The sequence below is a fragment of the Lates calcarifer genome, linkage group LG19 (genome assembly GCF_001640805.2).
Source record: "Lates calcarifer isolate ASB-BC8 linkage group LG19, TLL_Latcal_v3, whole genome shotgun sequence".
NCBI classification, from domain to species: domain Eukaryota; kingdom Metazoa; phylum Chordata; class Actinopteri; family Centropomidae; genus Lates; species Lates calcarifer.
In genome coordinates, this window is record NC_066851.1 from 9764002 (window position 1) to 9778069 (window position 14068).

Sequence of the window (14068 nt, forward strand, 5' to 3'; positions counted from 1 at the left end):
CGTCTGTTAGGCCTGCATGACTGCGCGCCGTGTCAGAAAGCTCCACAGACAGGGACACGGACAAGGACACGCACTGGGCCCCCTAGTCACCTCCCCAGTCCTGCAGAGGCCCCCCAAAGTACTTGCTACAAATACTGTAACTTGCACGTATAAGCACTGTGTTGCCGTACCTATCCTGTAATGGAACGCACTTTAACACGGACCTTCCATTGTCCCTGAGTGTCAGGCTTGGAGTGATTAACTTGTTTCCATTGCCCATTTGGCGGTGCGCTCATATTTAGCCAGGGTCAGTGTGTGCAGTGACAATAAGCCCCACCTGTGTGTTTTGGCCTCTGTCGACGATAGACTCTTTCCACTGTTGGCTGGAGAGCGGCTGTATCTGTGTGGCAGAGCAAAACCTGGCAGCAGCGTCCTGAGCCCGACGTCATCTGATGTTACAGATGATCCTGTTGGATCTTGTTTAGCTGTGCTCTGCTGTTTATCAACACTCCCACTGGCACGTGGTCTGCTTACGTCCCCCTTCCCCACTGTAGCCAGCCGTGGGTGCTGAACTAAGTTCAGGACTGCACATGTTCTGTTGGAGATTTACGCCAGCGTTAAGCAACAAGACTGAGATCACCACACTAATCGTTCTTCTGGAGCTCAGCTTGAGTTTGTTATAAACACCCAACAGCCATGTCCTTGGACATTGATGAGTGGTTGTGTTAGTGACATAAGCTAAACTCATATTTCTACACTGTCAACATATATTCTTAACTGATCAAGCGTATCACTGTCAAGTTGATTATAATAAATCATTACTCTTCATTACTCTTCTGTAGGCAAAGTCATGTGTTCCCGCTGAGTTTTTGCTTAATTTGCCTGTAAACCACAAGAAGCACCAGTATGACAGTCCATTATGAATGATTTAAGCAAGACTAGGGTCAATGTTTTATGCCATCCATCTCCAACTCCAATCCTCACCTCAATTTAGAGAAGCCCGAGCATCACAAAGCATGACTGGAATTTAGACTCTGTGCCGCAAGTTGTTTTAGGGATTACCATTAACAAACACTGCGGAAATCACATGTGAGCATCGCCTCATGTGACTTCCTATTGCTTCTGTGAGCGTTAAAAAACGTTGCTGTGCCTTTTGATTTCGGCCAGCTAAAGTGCTTATTGCATTTTCTCTGCTTGGTTTTGCTGCACGCAAAGCAGGGGTGGCAGGAATATTGAGTGGGGGGGGGGGGGGGGCGGCTGGAACAGAAAGGGGGCGAGGAAGAGAATAAAAGATGAACAAATCCCCACTCTACTTTCAACTCAGTTGGCCCACCTGCTTTGTATTAAGAGCGCAGCACTGGTTTGTCGGAAAGCACGGGGGTCATCGGCGCAGACGCTTTGAGTCTGCGCTCAAAGGTATGGCATACAGATGCCGCTGTGACCTCCGCTCTCGTTTATAGAAACCGCTGGTCCTCCACATCTGCTCGCATCTGTGCGATGCATTTGCTCACTTAACCAGTGTAGCTACTCCTCTGCGAGTCTGGAGGCTTTCTTACATAACCACATTGCCTCACTTCCCTCATGTTGGTGTGTGTTTGATGAGAAGTAACTGTGTGGTTATTTAAGATCTTATAATGTTGAGTCACTCGAGCCGCTGCGGTACATTTGAATGTGCGATGTAGTATTATCATTGAGATGTCATGCTGTAATCTTCCTGTTGCTTTGGCCACAAAACCAGCATCATTAATTTTGACTGATTGATCACATTTGTTTTGTTTTGGAGAAGTTGCAGTCTTTTTCCCGTTTACACGCACAGAAACACACACACACACACATATTCATGGAAGTATTCAAACACCTTAAGTGTGCAATGAGGAGGTCAAGGTTTTCGCTTATGTATTCTGGCTTTATTGGGCCATTTTTCTGTACCCAAGATCAGACCTTGGTTTTTCCAACTGTGCTGTAACTAAGCTCATTTTATTTCATGGTAAGGGGAAGGCAGTTAAAAGAGGTTCTAAGTGCTTGGATGCTTTTGGAAAAGGCAGGCCAGAGCGTTGATTCACTCCGCCTGCCACCAGCACACTGAGCCCAGATTCTGCCAAAATCCTCAGACCCACTACTGTTTCCTTTTACTCGACGCTGCAAGAGTCCAACGCCTTCAAGACTTGATGGATCCCTGTGAAATCCCTGCTCATGGACTTGGCTTCATTGACTGATAAATGCCCCCCCACACACAGACACACAGGCTTAACCTCAGCCATCAGCGCCTTACCTCAGCGCCATTTGGTTCAGATAAACATTTCCATCAATAGCAGAAAATGAACGGATGTTTATGAATTTGTAATCGATTGTATACAGTAGCGATGGCCTCTCACTGATCAAGCTTGACATTTGTGATGAAAACTGCATTTTTCTATCATACAGTCATGAGGAAAAAGTTCTGGTGTTAATCCCTGCCAAATGTGAAGGACACCTGACAGAGCACAGTGCCCTCATTCGTCAGCGCAGAGTGTGTCGAGCATTATCATCCCCACATGGTGTTCAGTTCAAGGTTAGCAGCATCTGTCTGATTCTGATTCTTCTTGTCCTTGTTCTCCTCTTCTCCTCAGCCTCTCCCAAATGCGTCCACAATGGGAAGGAGTTCTCAGAGGGAGAGGTGTACCGCATGGACCCCTGCTGGCTGTGTCAGTGCAGAGGAGGAATCTCCTTCTGCTCCAAGGCAGAGTGCGCTGAGCTGGACTGTGAAAACTTCTACATTCCTGAGGGCGAGTGTTGCCCCGTCTGCATAGGTACATGTGTTTACTTTACTATTTTTCTAAGATATGGCAACTTAAATTTACACTGTTAAAATTGGGAGACTGTGATTTACACTTTGAGGTTTAAGCCACTGGTGATGTGGCATCCAGAGGGGCTAGCTGGCAGAGTTGGTGCAGGAGGGTAAGAGGTGAAATCAAAATCCACCTTGCCTGATGCTAACCTCCAGTGACCCTAACTTAATTGCTTCCTCATATAACAAGGTTCCACAGTTGTTAACATACCTGACAGACAAGAGGGACACTAAAGATCAAGCCAGGGATTCATTTCCACTGGGGAGACTTAAAAACATAAAAAAAAAAAACAAAACTGTACCCTCTTTCGGAGTGTACAGCTTGACTTTGTAATATCTGGCCCTGGGTTAATAGTGGGTACCCGCTTGCAAAAACACATGTGCTCAAAGCCGGGTAGGGAGCTCTGATACGTGCACTTAGGATTGTTAAAAAATGAGGTTGTGGCGCATATGGCAACCACATTACGATCTGCCAGAGGCCTGTGGATGGAGCTGGTAGCCAGCTTTGGCCTCTGCTTGCGTGGCTACAGTTGATCGGGCACATGAGAGAGAGAGAGCGAGAGAGAGAGAGACAAAGAGCAAGACTGCAGAGGAGATCATGTTAGGTCAGTGTTGGAGGTACACCTGGAATGTGCAGGCATTTAGATGGTATGGAATGCTTTCATCTTTTTCTTAAGGAAAGCTGCTCATACTTAGTGCATGGCTCACTGCAGAGAACATTGGCTATAATACTTTAAATCTGGATTAAGATATGTATTAAAAGTTACCTGGTTGTGATTATACTTAAAGCTCTACTAATCAGTATTTCAATATTAGAACAAATCAGTGGGAAGTTGTTGCTTGTAATGATAAACCCACAGAGAATTATCACTTCTTTACAGCTCCCTCACCTCTTCTGAGCACTTTAGCATCTTTAAGATAATGGTTTTGGTTTTACAGCCCGCAGTTTTACTACTTTGGTTCATTCTTACCACTTGCATTGTTTACTGACAGCTGTTCTTAGAAAATGTTTTGTACACTACATGCTCAGCACCAAACATTAGCCAAAGTTTAGCAGCTAAAGAGCCAGACATTTCTCTGGTGAGTTGATGGAGACCAAAAACTGAGCTAAAAGGAAAGTGAATATCGGACTTAGCAGATGGCCAGAAACAGAAGATCAAATAAATGGTAATTTTCCCATATGTCTGTTAAATGTGTAGATGCTAACATCGCTAAAACGTTCACCTTAACAAACTTATGAAGTAATAACAGGTCAATGCTATGTTTTTAGCTTGTCCTAAGTGGAAAACATAAACAAAGAAAGAAAAACAGAAACCCGGTAGTCATCTATTACCTGAAGGTATGGCAAGCATGAAATGGATTTACTTTTTTTCACACTGGAAACTTGATAGCATCTTTCATACAAGACTTTAGCCTGTGAAAACGGTTGCTGAGAAGCTTTGTCAGGTTTTTGAGAATTAATAAAAATGTAATCTTGGCTTGGGCTCAGAAACAACAAATCTCTAACAGAAGGCATTCAGAAAGAAGCTATCAAGTTGCATTATGGGAAGTGTAGGCCTCAGGGTGTTTGGAGCTTGACCAGTACAGGGGAGGAAAAAAAGCAGGATATCTCAGCCTCTGCTGCATCAGTTTCAGTCAGTCTTATTTTGAATCTGTCTCTTAAAATGTCTCCCACCTTCATGGAAGTGAAATGCTACAATCCTGGAATGACCCTTGTTGTTTCAGGGTCATGCATTCAGCCTATGTACAGCATATATATATATGTGAGGTGTACACAGTGAGAGAGAGGGTGAATAGGAGAGAGAAAAAGAAAGATCTGGTTCAGGTTAATCACAGCCAGATGGATGGAACCTCAGCAGCCAAAACTCAGCTGGGATCAGATGGGGCAAACAAGACTCCTGTGCGAGGCACACAGCACCCTTTCTCCCTCTGACACACATTTCAATAAGCCATGCTGAACACATAAACACACAAGAATATGTACACAATTTCCTTTGTTTCACACTGACACATAGGAAAAATGCTGAGACCACCTTCTAACCTTTGTCACCAATAAACAGTGTAACAAAAACAATTAAAACTGTTTATAGTAAGTGGGGAAAAAAAGGCTTCCACAACTGGGCTCAGGCATGATACATCACCTCAAGCTGAGCAGAATGGCTGCACAGTTAGGCTTTTAAACTGTCTCAAGCTTTATGATCCTTACTAATGGCTACAGATCTAAACATTTTTAAAGTACTTTCTTTGCTTTGGAGTGAGATTTATGGTATCAAACACTGACCCGGCCTCTGACCTCAGGGGGGGTCACAGCTGAAACTCACGTGGATGAGTTCAAGCTTCTAGTCAGAAGGTGAGCGGACACTGTGAAGACCATTCGTTATGAATGTCACCACCCTTGCTGTGTTTCCAATTATTAAATCTCTCACAGGACGACACCGCGATACCCCAAACCTCATCTGTCTCATTTCAACTTAAATCTTTACGCATGTTGTTGCAAAGCCAAGAGCCTCTCCCAACTTATTAATGTAGATGAGATGTCTAACTTCACTGTGTTCCTCTCCATAGCTTTTGGTGACAAGCCAGTTTCCATATCTTGTTAGCTCCCTCATGGAGTATCCTACTTCTGCTCTCACTCAGTCTCCTGTTAATTCAATTACAATACACACTATACATTGGACTGTAGCTTTGGGTTGGGGCTCCATTCATGGTAGCCAAAACAAACTATACATGTGACTTAGCTAAGAGTCAGATCAAAGATTCAGCCCCTTCACTTCAGCCCCCAACCCACATTCTACATGTCTCTTTCCCTCCTCTCAGACGTGGAGTTACTGTCCATGGACAGCACTAAGGCCAGTTGCTGGGTGAATAATAAGCTGCGAGCTCATGAGGAGCAGTGGAAAGAGGACGACTGCACCTTCTGCCAGTGTGTGGATGGAGAACCTCACTGCACAGCCATGGCCTGCAAGCAGAGCTGCCAAAACCCAGTCAAGATTCCCGGAGAGTGCTGCCCCTTCTGTGAAGGTACAGAGAGTTGTGTTGGACTTCAAGCCTTATCTTTTATATTTATCATATCTAATGTGTAGCTCATATCTACGTGAAGTGCATGTTGGCCCACATACCACATGTAGGAGGCTCCTGTGGCCCCGCAGCTTTGCCACAGAGGCCGTGTCGCCACATGGCTCATTAAAGGGGAGGCCACAGAGCATTCTTCAAGCTGCAGGGTTCTTTGTGTTCCTTTATTACCCTTGCCCGCCAAAATGAGACCCACCTGTGCGTGTGTGAGGCTGCGGCGTGCTTTTAACGCAGGAGGCTGCATAATTGAAGTGGATCCTTTTTTTTGGGAGCGTAATTAGTTACAGCTCGTTGGGCTGCTCCTCCCACTGAACGTGGCGAGGGACGTTTGACGGGAATCGCTCTGTGTGTGTGTGTGTGTGTGTGTGTGTGTGTGTGTGTGTGTGTGTGTGTGTGTGTGTGTCCCTCATTTATTGTAGCCTCTCAATAAAGCTGGCCCTGATTCAAATTGGTCTGGGCAGTGCCAGAGTCTGACTTCAGTCCAGGGGATACTTTATTATCGTCATAGTCCTAGAGCTAAAACATGCTCTTAAGACACATTCATCTTATTAATGGGAGACAGTTCCACACAATAAGCCAGAGAGGTATAATCCCCCTTACAGTGTGACCCACCCTGGTGTAATTGCTCTACATTTATCTGTAATTACTGTTTACTCCAAAATAAGAGCGGTGTAAATAGGTAGCTATTACACTTGGCACAAAAAGCATAGATGAGGTATTACACCTGAGGGGATCCTAGCACGCATAGAAATATAATAAATAATAAACTGGAAAGAAATTAATAAAAGGATCATTTGTTCTTGCAGTATTCATGAATACTGCTGCTCTCATGCAAAGTTGTCACCCTCCATCTTCTCTTTTCTTCTCCAGAGCCTTCTTATGAAACAGTTAGCCCCATGCTGTGTCCTCCCCTGGAAAACTGCTCCCTGTCTGGGAGCGACTGCCCCTATGGCTTCCAGCAAGACAAAAATGGCTGCCTACTCTGCCAGTGTCTCAACAGTAAGTTCCCTCTCCTCACTTTCCCATGTTGGACCTCAAGGATTAAAGTTTCAGGGACTGACTTGTAAGAGCACGAACGTGATAAATTTCCTTTGACATGCTGCCTCTTGCAGTTTTGCATTGAAGTGGTGGACATACAACATTGTATTTATCTGTTTGCTCATGTTGATGTCAAAAAAATTTGGTTTTGACAACAGCAAAGACATGTTCATATTCATCACCGCTTATTTGCAACCATGGCTACAGTCTTTGCAAAGGAATGTTCCTGTAAGCAGCCCTATAGCAAACTCATGCCTGTGCCTTTTGATGGATTGTTGTGCCAATGATCAGATGACCTGCTCCTCAACTCTTTCAGATGACTCCTGCCCCGATCTGGGAAAATACTGTTCCCTGCAATGCCCAATGGGATACGAGAGGGACGACTTTGGCTGTGAGGTGTGCGAGTGCAGCATCCCCACGCCCAAGTGCCGACCTCTGACCTGCACTAAGACCTGCCCTTATGGATATGTGTAAGTACACCCAGTGACCCTGTGGGTTTCTCATCCCTCAAGTGTGGCTGTGCTCATTTGTCATCTGTGTTTTCAGCCTGTTTAAAGGCATCTGTGGCTGTCAGTGACGTAACATGCAGATACATGAAGAAACTACACTACATACTCATATTTAGAAATTCTGTTAAGTCAGTGAGAAGTCATTATTTTCTTTCTGAACAATGTACAATATGGAGCACTTTTCTATTATTGCTCCAGGGAAAATGGAGGTTGTGTCTCAACATCTGTGTGTTTAAAAGGTTTAGCTTTCATAAATTCCAAGTCATTTTTTCCCTCGTCACCTCCTGGATTTAAACTGCTATGGTTAAATAAGAAGTATAATACTTTCATTATCAAGTGATGATCAGAGGCCAGTGCCTCTTTGGTCATGTTCAAATGGAAGCACAACAGGCTATTGCAATGGTAGTTTGGCATCTAAGATCAAAGGGCCTACCTTGGTGGCCATTCCCAGGTCTGTGTGAGAGTGTGTGTGCATGTTTGTGTGTGAGTAATTCACTGTGAGGTCTGCTCTGGCCTCTCGGCCCCCTGCAACTCCTCTCCTCCTAATCCCATTTAACCCAATCAAACATCTGGAAGTGCTCTCTACTGGGACGCTTGGTCCCCAGGCACCACTCTCATTTCATAAATCATCGCCCCGTCTCAAAACAACGATCAAAAACACATCACGACAAAAGCAGCCTTTATGAAACGTATACAGTTGGGATTCTTCTGGTATCTCAACCATGCTCACTGGAGCCATGGCTCAAGATGGGCCCGATATGTCTGCGTGGGATGCCAGAGGAGAGGAGAGGATGAGGGGGATCCTGTGGGGGAAAAGAGGAGCAGGAAGTCCTGGCTTTATCCTTCATAAGCAGCTGTTTAAGTCTAGCCTCAGAAGTCTAAAATCCTCTGAGAGCTTGCCAGCCTTACAATGCAGATCTGTCTTCTCACACAGGACCCCAGCATGAAGCCACCACAAAGAAACAAAAGGCACAAAGGATTGCTGTGTTTATACTGGTTGTATTGATGACATCCTGTGAGCACTGTAATGTACATATTCAAAACTGAAGGCGCAGGCCTCCAAAGCAGGATGAATGCAAACCTTGTAAAGAATGTTTCACCATGTGCTGAACACTCCTCTCTTGTGTTAACAGTCTGGATGAAGAAAACCCTCAGGGTGGTTCTTACGACTGAAGTCGTGTTTTTATGGGACATTGACATGTTTTTCATCCATCATAGCTCAAAATCATCACTGTGACCACGCAGGGTCATGAATGGCATTCTTCTGGCCATCACTGGAAATTGTGCCGAGCCAGCAGACCCAGGGCCCGGGGGGCCCCCACTGCCTCCCCAAGCTCCTCTATCCCCCTGGAGCCCAAAGCACTACTTGGCATTCCACACACCATCTTTAAACAAAGCCTTGCTCTAAGGTCGCAGCGCTCTCTGTCCCTGTATTTGTACAGTGAGGCACTGGCCATCCCCTCACAATGTTGTTTCAATAGCTGTTATTGCTGTTTCAGCATATATAGGGTCCTCTGTTTGCTGAGCCTGACGTGCTCTGTCCACTTTATGGTACACAGCGCTACTCATGGCTTCAAGGGCTTCTTTTATTTACGCTGCCCTGGAAGATGAAGATTAATAGAGTAATTATCCAGACCAAACGAGGCTACTGCTTCGTAAAATGGATATCATCACTTACCTTGGGGGGGGGGGGGGGCAGAGAGGCAGACAAGAGAGGATAAATGAGAGAGAGAGAGAAGTACAGATTCAGGCCATTCATTCTTTCATCTGGGTTTTGACAGTTGATCAACCTGCAGCTCATCCATGTTTTATTAAGCACATAATTGGATCCAACTGGTCTATTTCCAGCCTCTGTGGCTTCTGCCCCTTGTATTTCTCTTCCCTCTGTATGTGAGGATATCCCCTAAATGCTGCTTTGCTCTGGTAACTGGACTCAAGTTTCTTTCCTGGTCATCTTAGCAAAACTGTCACTTTATTTTTATAAATCAGGCATCAGCTTATACATGACCGTCAGAGGACTCTCTCTCTCTCTCTCTCTCTCCCTTCTCTGCATGCCCTACATTAGACCTTATCTGGCCTCTGCTCTTAGATGCTCTTATGTGTCTGCCAAAGGCTTTTGGAGCAGTAAGGATGGCATCAGGGTGAATTGAAAGCATCTGAATTGGCTTTAGATTGCTTCTTTCAGAGTCTTTTGGGTTGGTATGATGTGCACACCACAGGGATCTCACGTGTTGGCCTTTTATTTGGCCTTCTTCAAAGGCAGCTAATATAGAGAGGGGAAAGCAGGTCCAGATGTTGATTATACCAGACTTGAGCATCTGGGTCTCTGTATCACAACACCATGTTGCCCCATAGACCTCTGTCTTCATCTTGGAGATGATGATCCCTCAATCTGAAGCCATTTTAAATTCCATTTGAATGTTGAATGTTGTTTACTTTCTAACATGATGATGTGTGTGTGTTTGTTGCTCTGCAGGAGGAACAAGCACGGCTGTGAGATGTGCCGCTGCGTCAAGTGTCCGCCCTTCACCTGTGACAAGCACTGCAGCGACGGCTACCGACAGAACCGGAAAGGCTGCTCCATCTGCATGTGTAAAGGTAACTCAGCTCTGTTAGGAATCAGGTGCAAAATTGATTTATTTCTAGTGTAGTGGAGCCTTCAAGATGTATTTCATACTTCCTTGTTGTATTTCTGATACATGAGGATGTTAAATTCATACAGTAGGTCACTACAATTTGAAGTTGTAGAGGAGATATTCATGATGATGTTTGTCAGGTCAGTCATTTAGTTTTTAATCCATAGTAAATCCTCAACAACTGCTGGCTAGATCATCCTAAACTGTAGTATTATATGTTTATAGTCTCAATAGGTTGGTACCTAATCATTGTGTTGACCCCATAACTTTGAATTAAGGCCTTCATAAGGACAACATTTCCACTTTCCTCAAAGTCCAAGCAAAATTTCCTCATCAGATTTTGGGCACATTCATGTTACCCTGACATTTCTAAACCTTGTATATTCATGGTCCCCAGAGAATGAGCCTTGCTTATTGTGAGCTCTTGACAGACCATAACGCACATTCACAGTCACAGACTATCATGACATTTACTGAACATGCTCCCAAAGGGATAAACCTGAACACAGTATATTTTTGCAGTTTAAAGGGCAGAGGAAGGAAGGTGATAGGAGAGCTCTGTTAACACAGTTGAATTTCTGCCACTAAGCTGCTGCTTTGGTTTCCTGTGACCTTTTGCTGCTCTGCTGTGGAGACTTTTTTAAATGTCTGCTTGTTTTGGTTCTTGTTGGTGTTTAGCTTTATCCAGAGGCTGTGTGTGCAGCTCTAATTAGATTCCCTCAACCCCTTAAGTTTAAAGCAAGTATGCAGATGCCATATTTTCGCTCCGCCACATTTTATGTGATGTGTTTATTTACCCAGTTTAGCTGTATTAAAAATATTTCAGGTTCAAATATACTTATGGTTTTCCTGTATGGTGAGGTGCAGCTGGCTCCTCATCTCCACAAACAGAGAGACACTCCCAGACCAGCACCTACTGCAAATAAACTGCTGTTTACCTGATTTTGAAACTCTTGAATCAGTCTCTCTTTAGACTGTTAAAATATTTAGGGAGAAGAAACCTTTTTTAGAAGTGTGTTTTTTGTGTTTTTGAAAGATTTAAATAAAAGAGAACAGACATTTAACATCTGCATGAACTGTGGAACATCGTACAGTTCACTGTGTGGGCCTTTGTTCCAGATCCCTGTGGATCACTACAAGCTTTACTGAGTTTAACCCATGCTGGGGCCCAGTTACTGGCAACATACACTTCATAAGGTGTACGTTTCCCTCATCTACAACCTTTTTAGTTATAGAAAAATATTAGGAAAATGATTAAGTTTTATTTGCAGCTGGATTATAAATGGATTCCTGGGAAATAAATACGCTATAAACGAAGATCAAATATTCTTGACTGGTAAATGCTCCAGTATATGAAACCACAACCACTTAGCTCTCACTTTAGTCTCTAATGAAACTGGACCTAAACTGGACCTTTTACTGTAAATCTTAAATGTGCTTAATGAAATTTCCACAGTGGATTTACAAGGCCATAGCAGGCTATAATATGTTGCTTTTTGAATTTTTGCACAGGTATTCCACAAGTCCTTAGCCACCTCAGTAATGTCTGTGCTTTCATGTTTGTGTCTCCAGAAAGTCGGCCATGTCCCAAGCACCACTTCCCCGGTCCCAGTGCCTAACTATTGCCTCACCTCCAACGGGCACCGATATGAGGAAGGTGACAGCTGGCATGATGGCTGTCGCGACTGCTACTGCCACTCTGGTCGAGAGATGTGTGTGCTCATTTCCTGCCCCATGCCCAGCTGTTCTCATCCAGTTGTCAGGCCTGACCAGTGTTGTCCTACATGTGAGGGTATGTCCCTGCAGTTCAAACATTACTTCATTTCATACCCAGCATTAAAGGATAATTCATGGTAATTACAAATTGGGTCACATTTTCAGAGTTTTGGTCATCATTCCCATTGATAATAATACACTGTACTCAGCAAGTTAATTCTGGGAATCTGGTGACATTACTCTAAGGAAGTCTGGTAACAATCAGACAGGTTTTAAAGGTGCCATATCTACGTTTCTACTATCACTACATAGCCAACATAGCCACATAGCATTAACACCTATTTACTTACCAAGAGCTTCAGGCATTGCTGCGTTTGCAAGACAACATACACTCTCTGGGCCACAGACTCTCTGGGACTGAGACCTGAGTGGACACCAGAGTGACTCACTATCGTAAAGTTGTATTACAAGTTGGGACAGAATGCGACTACTAATTTCAGCAGAAAAAGTGGCAGCTATAGAGGCAAAACAAAGGGTAGTATTAGCATAGCTCTCCACTGCTGGAGGCAGCTATGGGGCGAGGAATAAGGAATGAATTTTGATGCTGAACTCACAACGTATTCTCTAGATTTGTAAGTAAACAGCTGCTAACATTGGCTATACAGCGATAGCAAAAACTTACATATGGCACCTTTAAACAAAGCCCCAGGTTAGTCATAATCATAATAATTAGTCATACTTATTTGGAAGAGTAAATGCAGGCGAATGCTACAATTATTAGTTAAGATATTTATTAAAAGAGCCAGTACAATTTACAGACTGACTTTTTTATGTTAATATATTTTTGTTTCATTCAAAATAATGCTTTAGCACTCAATTAGTTGTTCAGAATTGGTTGCAGTTAGGTCACATGCTTTCTTGCACACACACACACATCTGGCACTGCACAGTACACAATCCCCTAATAGCTCATTCAGCCGAGAGCTTTGGATCATTAGCTAGCTTTTAGGCCTTAGACTTGCTGGCCACTCAAAACTCACAAACACATAGTCTCTGTCTGTTTCTCTAAAAATGGAAGGCACACTGATCCACACCCACACTTTTTTATCCACAACCCTCCAACTCATGCAGGATATTTATGGAGGAGTGACTCAGTTGGCTGTTCAAATATTTAGGAGTGAAAGAATGTCTACAACTTTCAGAAGCTACACACATACACACACTTTGCAGTCAGGGGACAACAGACTAACTCCTTGCAGATGTCTGCTACTCTGCTGGACAGAGATGTTTTCAAATAAAGTAGAGTCAAAATGCAACTGGACGCCACCCTACACTGCCCAAGGCTTCTTTTTAAAAGATAGCGGTCTCCCTTGCATCCTTATTCTAGTAACCTATGACTCTGTTTACTCTCTTGAGATCTTTGTTTCCATTCAGCGGGTAACATTTATTGTAAAGAGCTGAATGAATAAATGTTTGGCCCTGGAAGTCTGTGAATTTGACAGCAGAACATGATTGTTTCCTTTCTCTTCTTAAACTGTAGATGAGTCAGGCAGCGGTCAGCCAGAGGGGATGGACATGGTGGTGTGCAGAGCCCCTGGGGGGGAATTTTATGTGGAGGGGGAGACCTGGAACCTGGACGAATGCACACGCTGCACCTGCCGGAAGGGACGGGTCCTGTGCGACACTGAAGTGTGTCCCCCGGCTCTCTGCCAGACACCAATCAGGAACAAGGACACCTGTTGCCACGTGTGCCCAGGTAACAGAAAAAAGGCCAGGCTATAGGAAAGAAGGGGTCCTCTTAAACATTTTAGGCTAATGAGGGAGTTGTCAGAAGTCGGGGTAGTGGGTAGAGATGTATAAAGCTGTTTTGAATGTGCTGTCAGCATGTGGGTTTGGAAGGTCTTGCATGTTGCGCTCTTGTCGGGCAGTTTTATGTCAGGCACACAGGCTCATAAAGAAACCAGCCAAGACCGGTTGGGTTCACACAGTGATCCTCCAGGCAGGCAGCAGCACATGTGGACTGTTTTCACCCAGCGGCCCACACTTGAGGTTCGTCTAAGTCTCCTATTGCTGGAGGGGCAAGAATGTAACTAATCTCGCTCGAATCTGTGCTGTTCCTACGGTTATGGGAATATACACTCTTGACAAGTGTCAAGGCAAAACACAAAACCACACGCATATTTTATTTACAACTGCACCCAAACACTCAAGCCTCTCTCATACACTTAAAGACAACATATCCCAAGCACTCCCGAGCATGAGGCCCACAAATCAGCAATGCATGACTGCGC

At 44.3% G+C, this 14068-nt stretch overlaps 1 protein-coding gene across 1 annotated transcript in view; it reads left to right on the plus strand.

Moving 5' to 3' along the window:
- Window positions 1–14068, plus strand: part of crim1 (cysteine rich transmembrane BMP regulator 1 (chordin-like)) — a 33184-nt gene that overhangs the window by 13838 nt on the left and 5278 nt on the right. The window contains 7 exon segments of the mRNA XM_018690104.2: window positions 2589–2768; window positions 5624–5827; window positions 6749–6877; window positions 7233–7386; window positions 9902–10023; window positions 11638–11853; window positions 13318–13533. Of these exon segments, the coding sequence (XP_018545620.1) occupies window positions 2589–2768; window positions 5624–5827; window positions 6749–6877; window positions 7233–7386; window positions 9902–10023; window positions 11638–11853; window positions 13318–13533 (1221 nt within the window).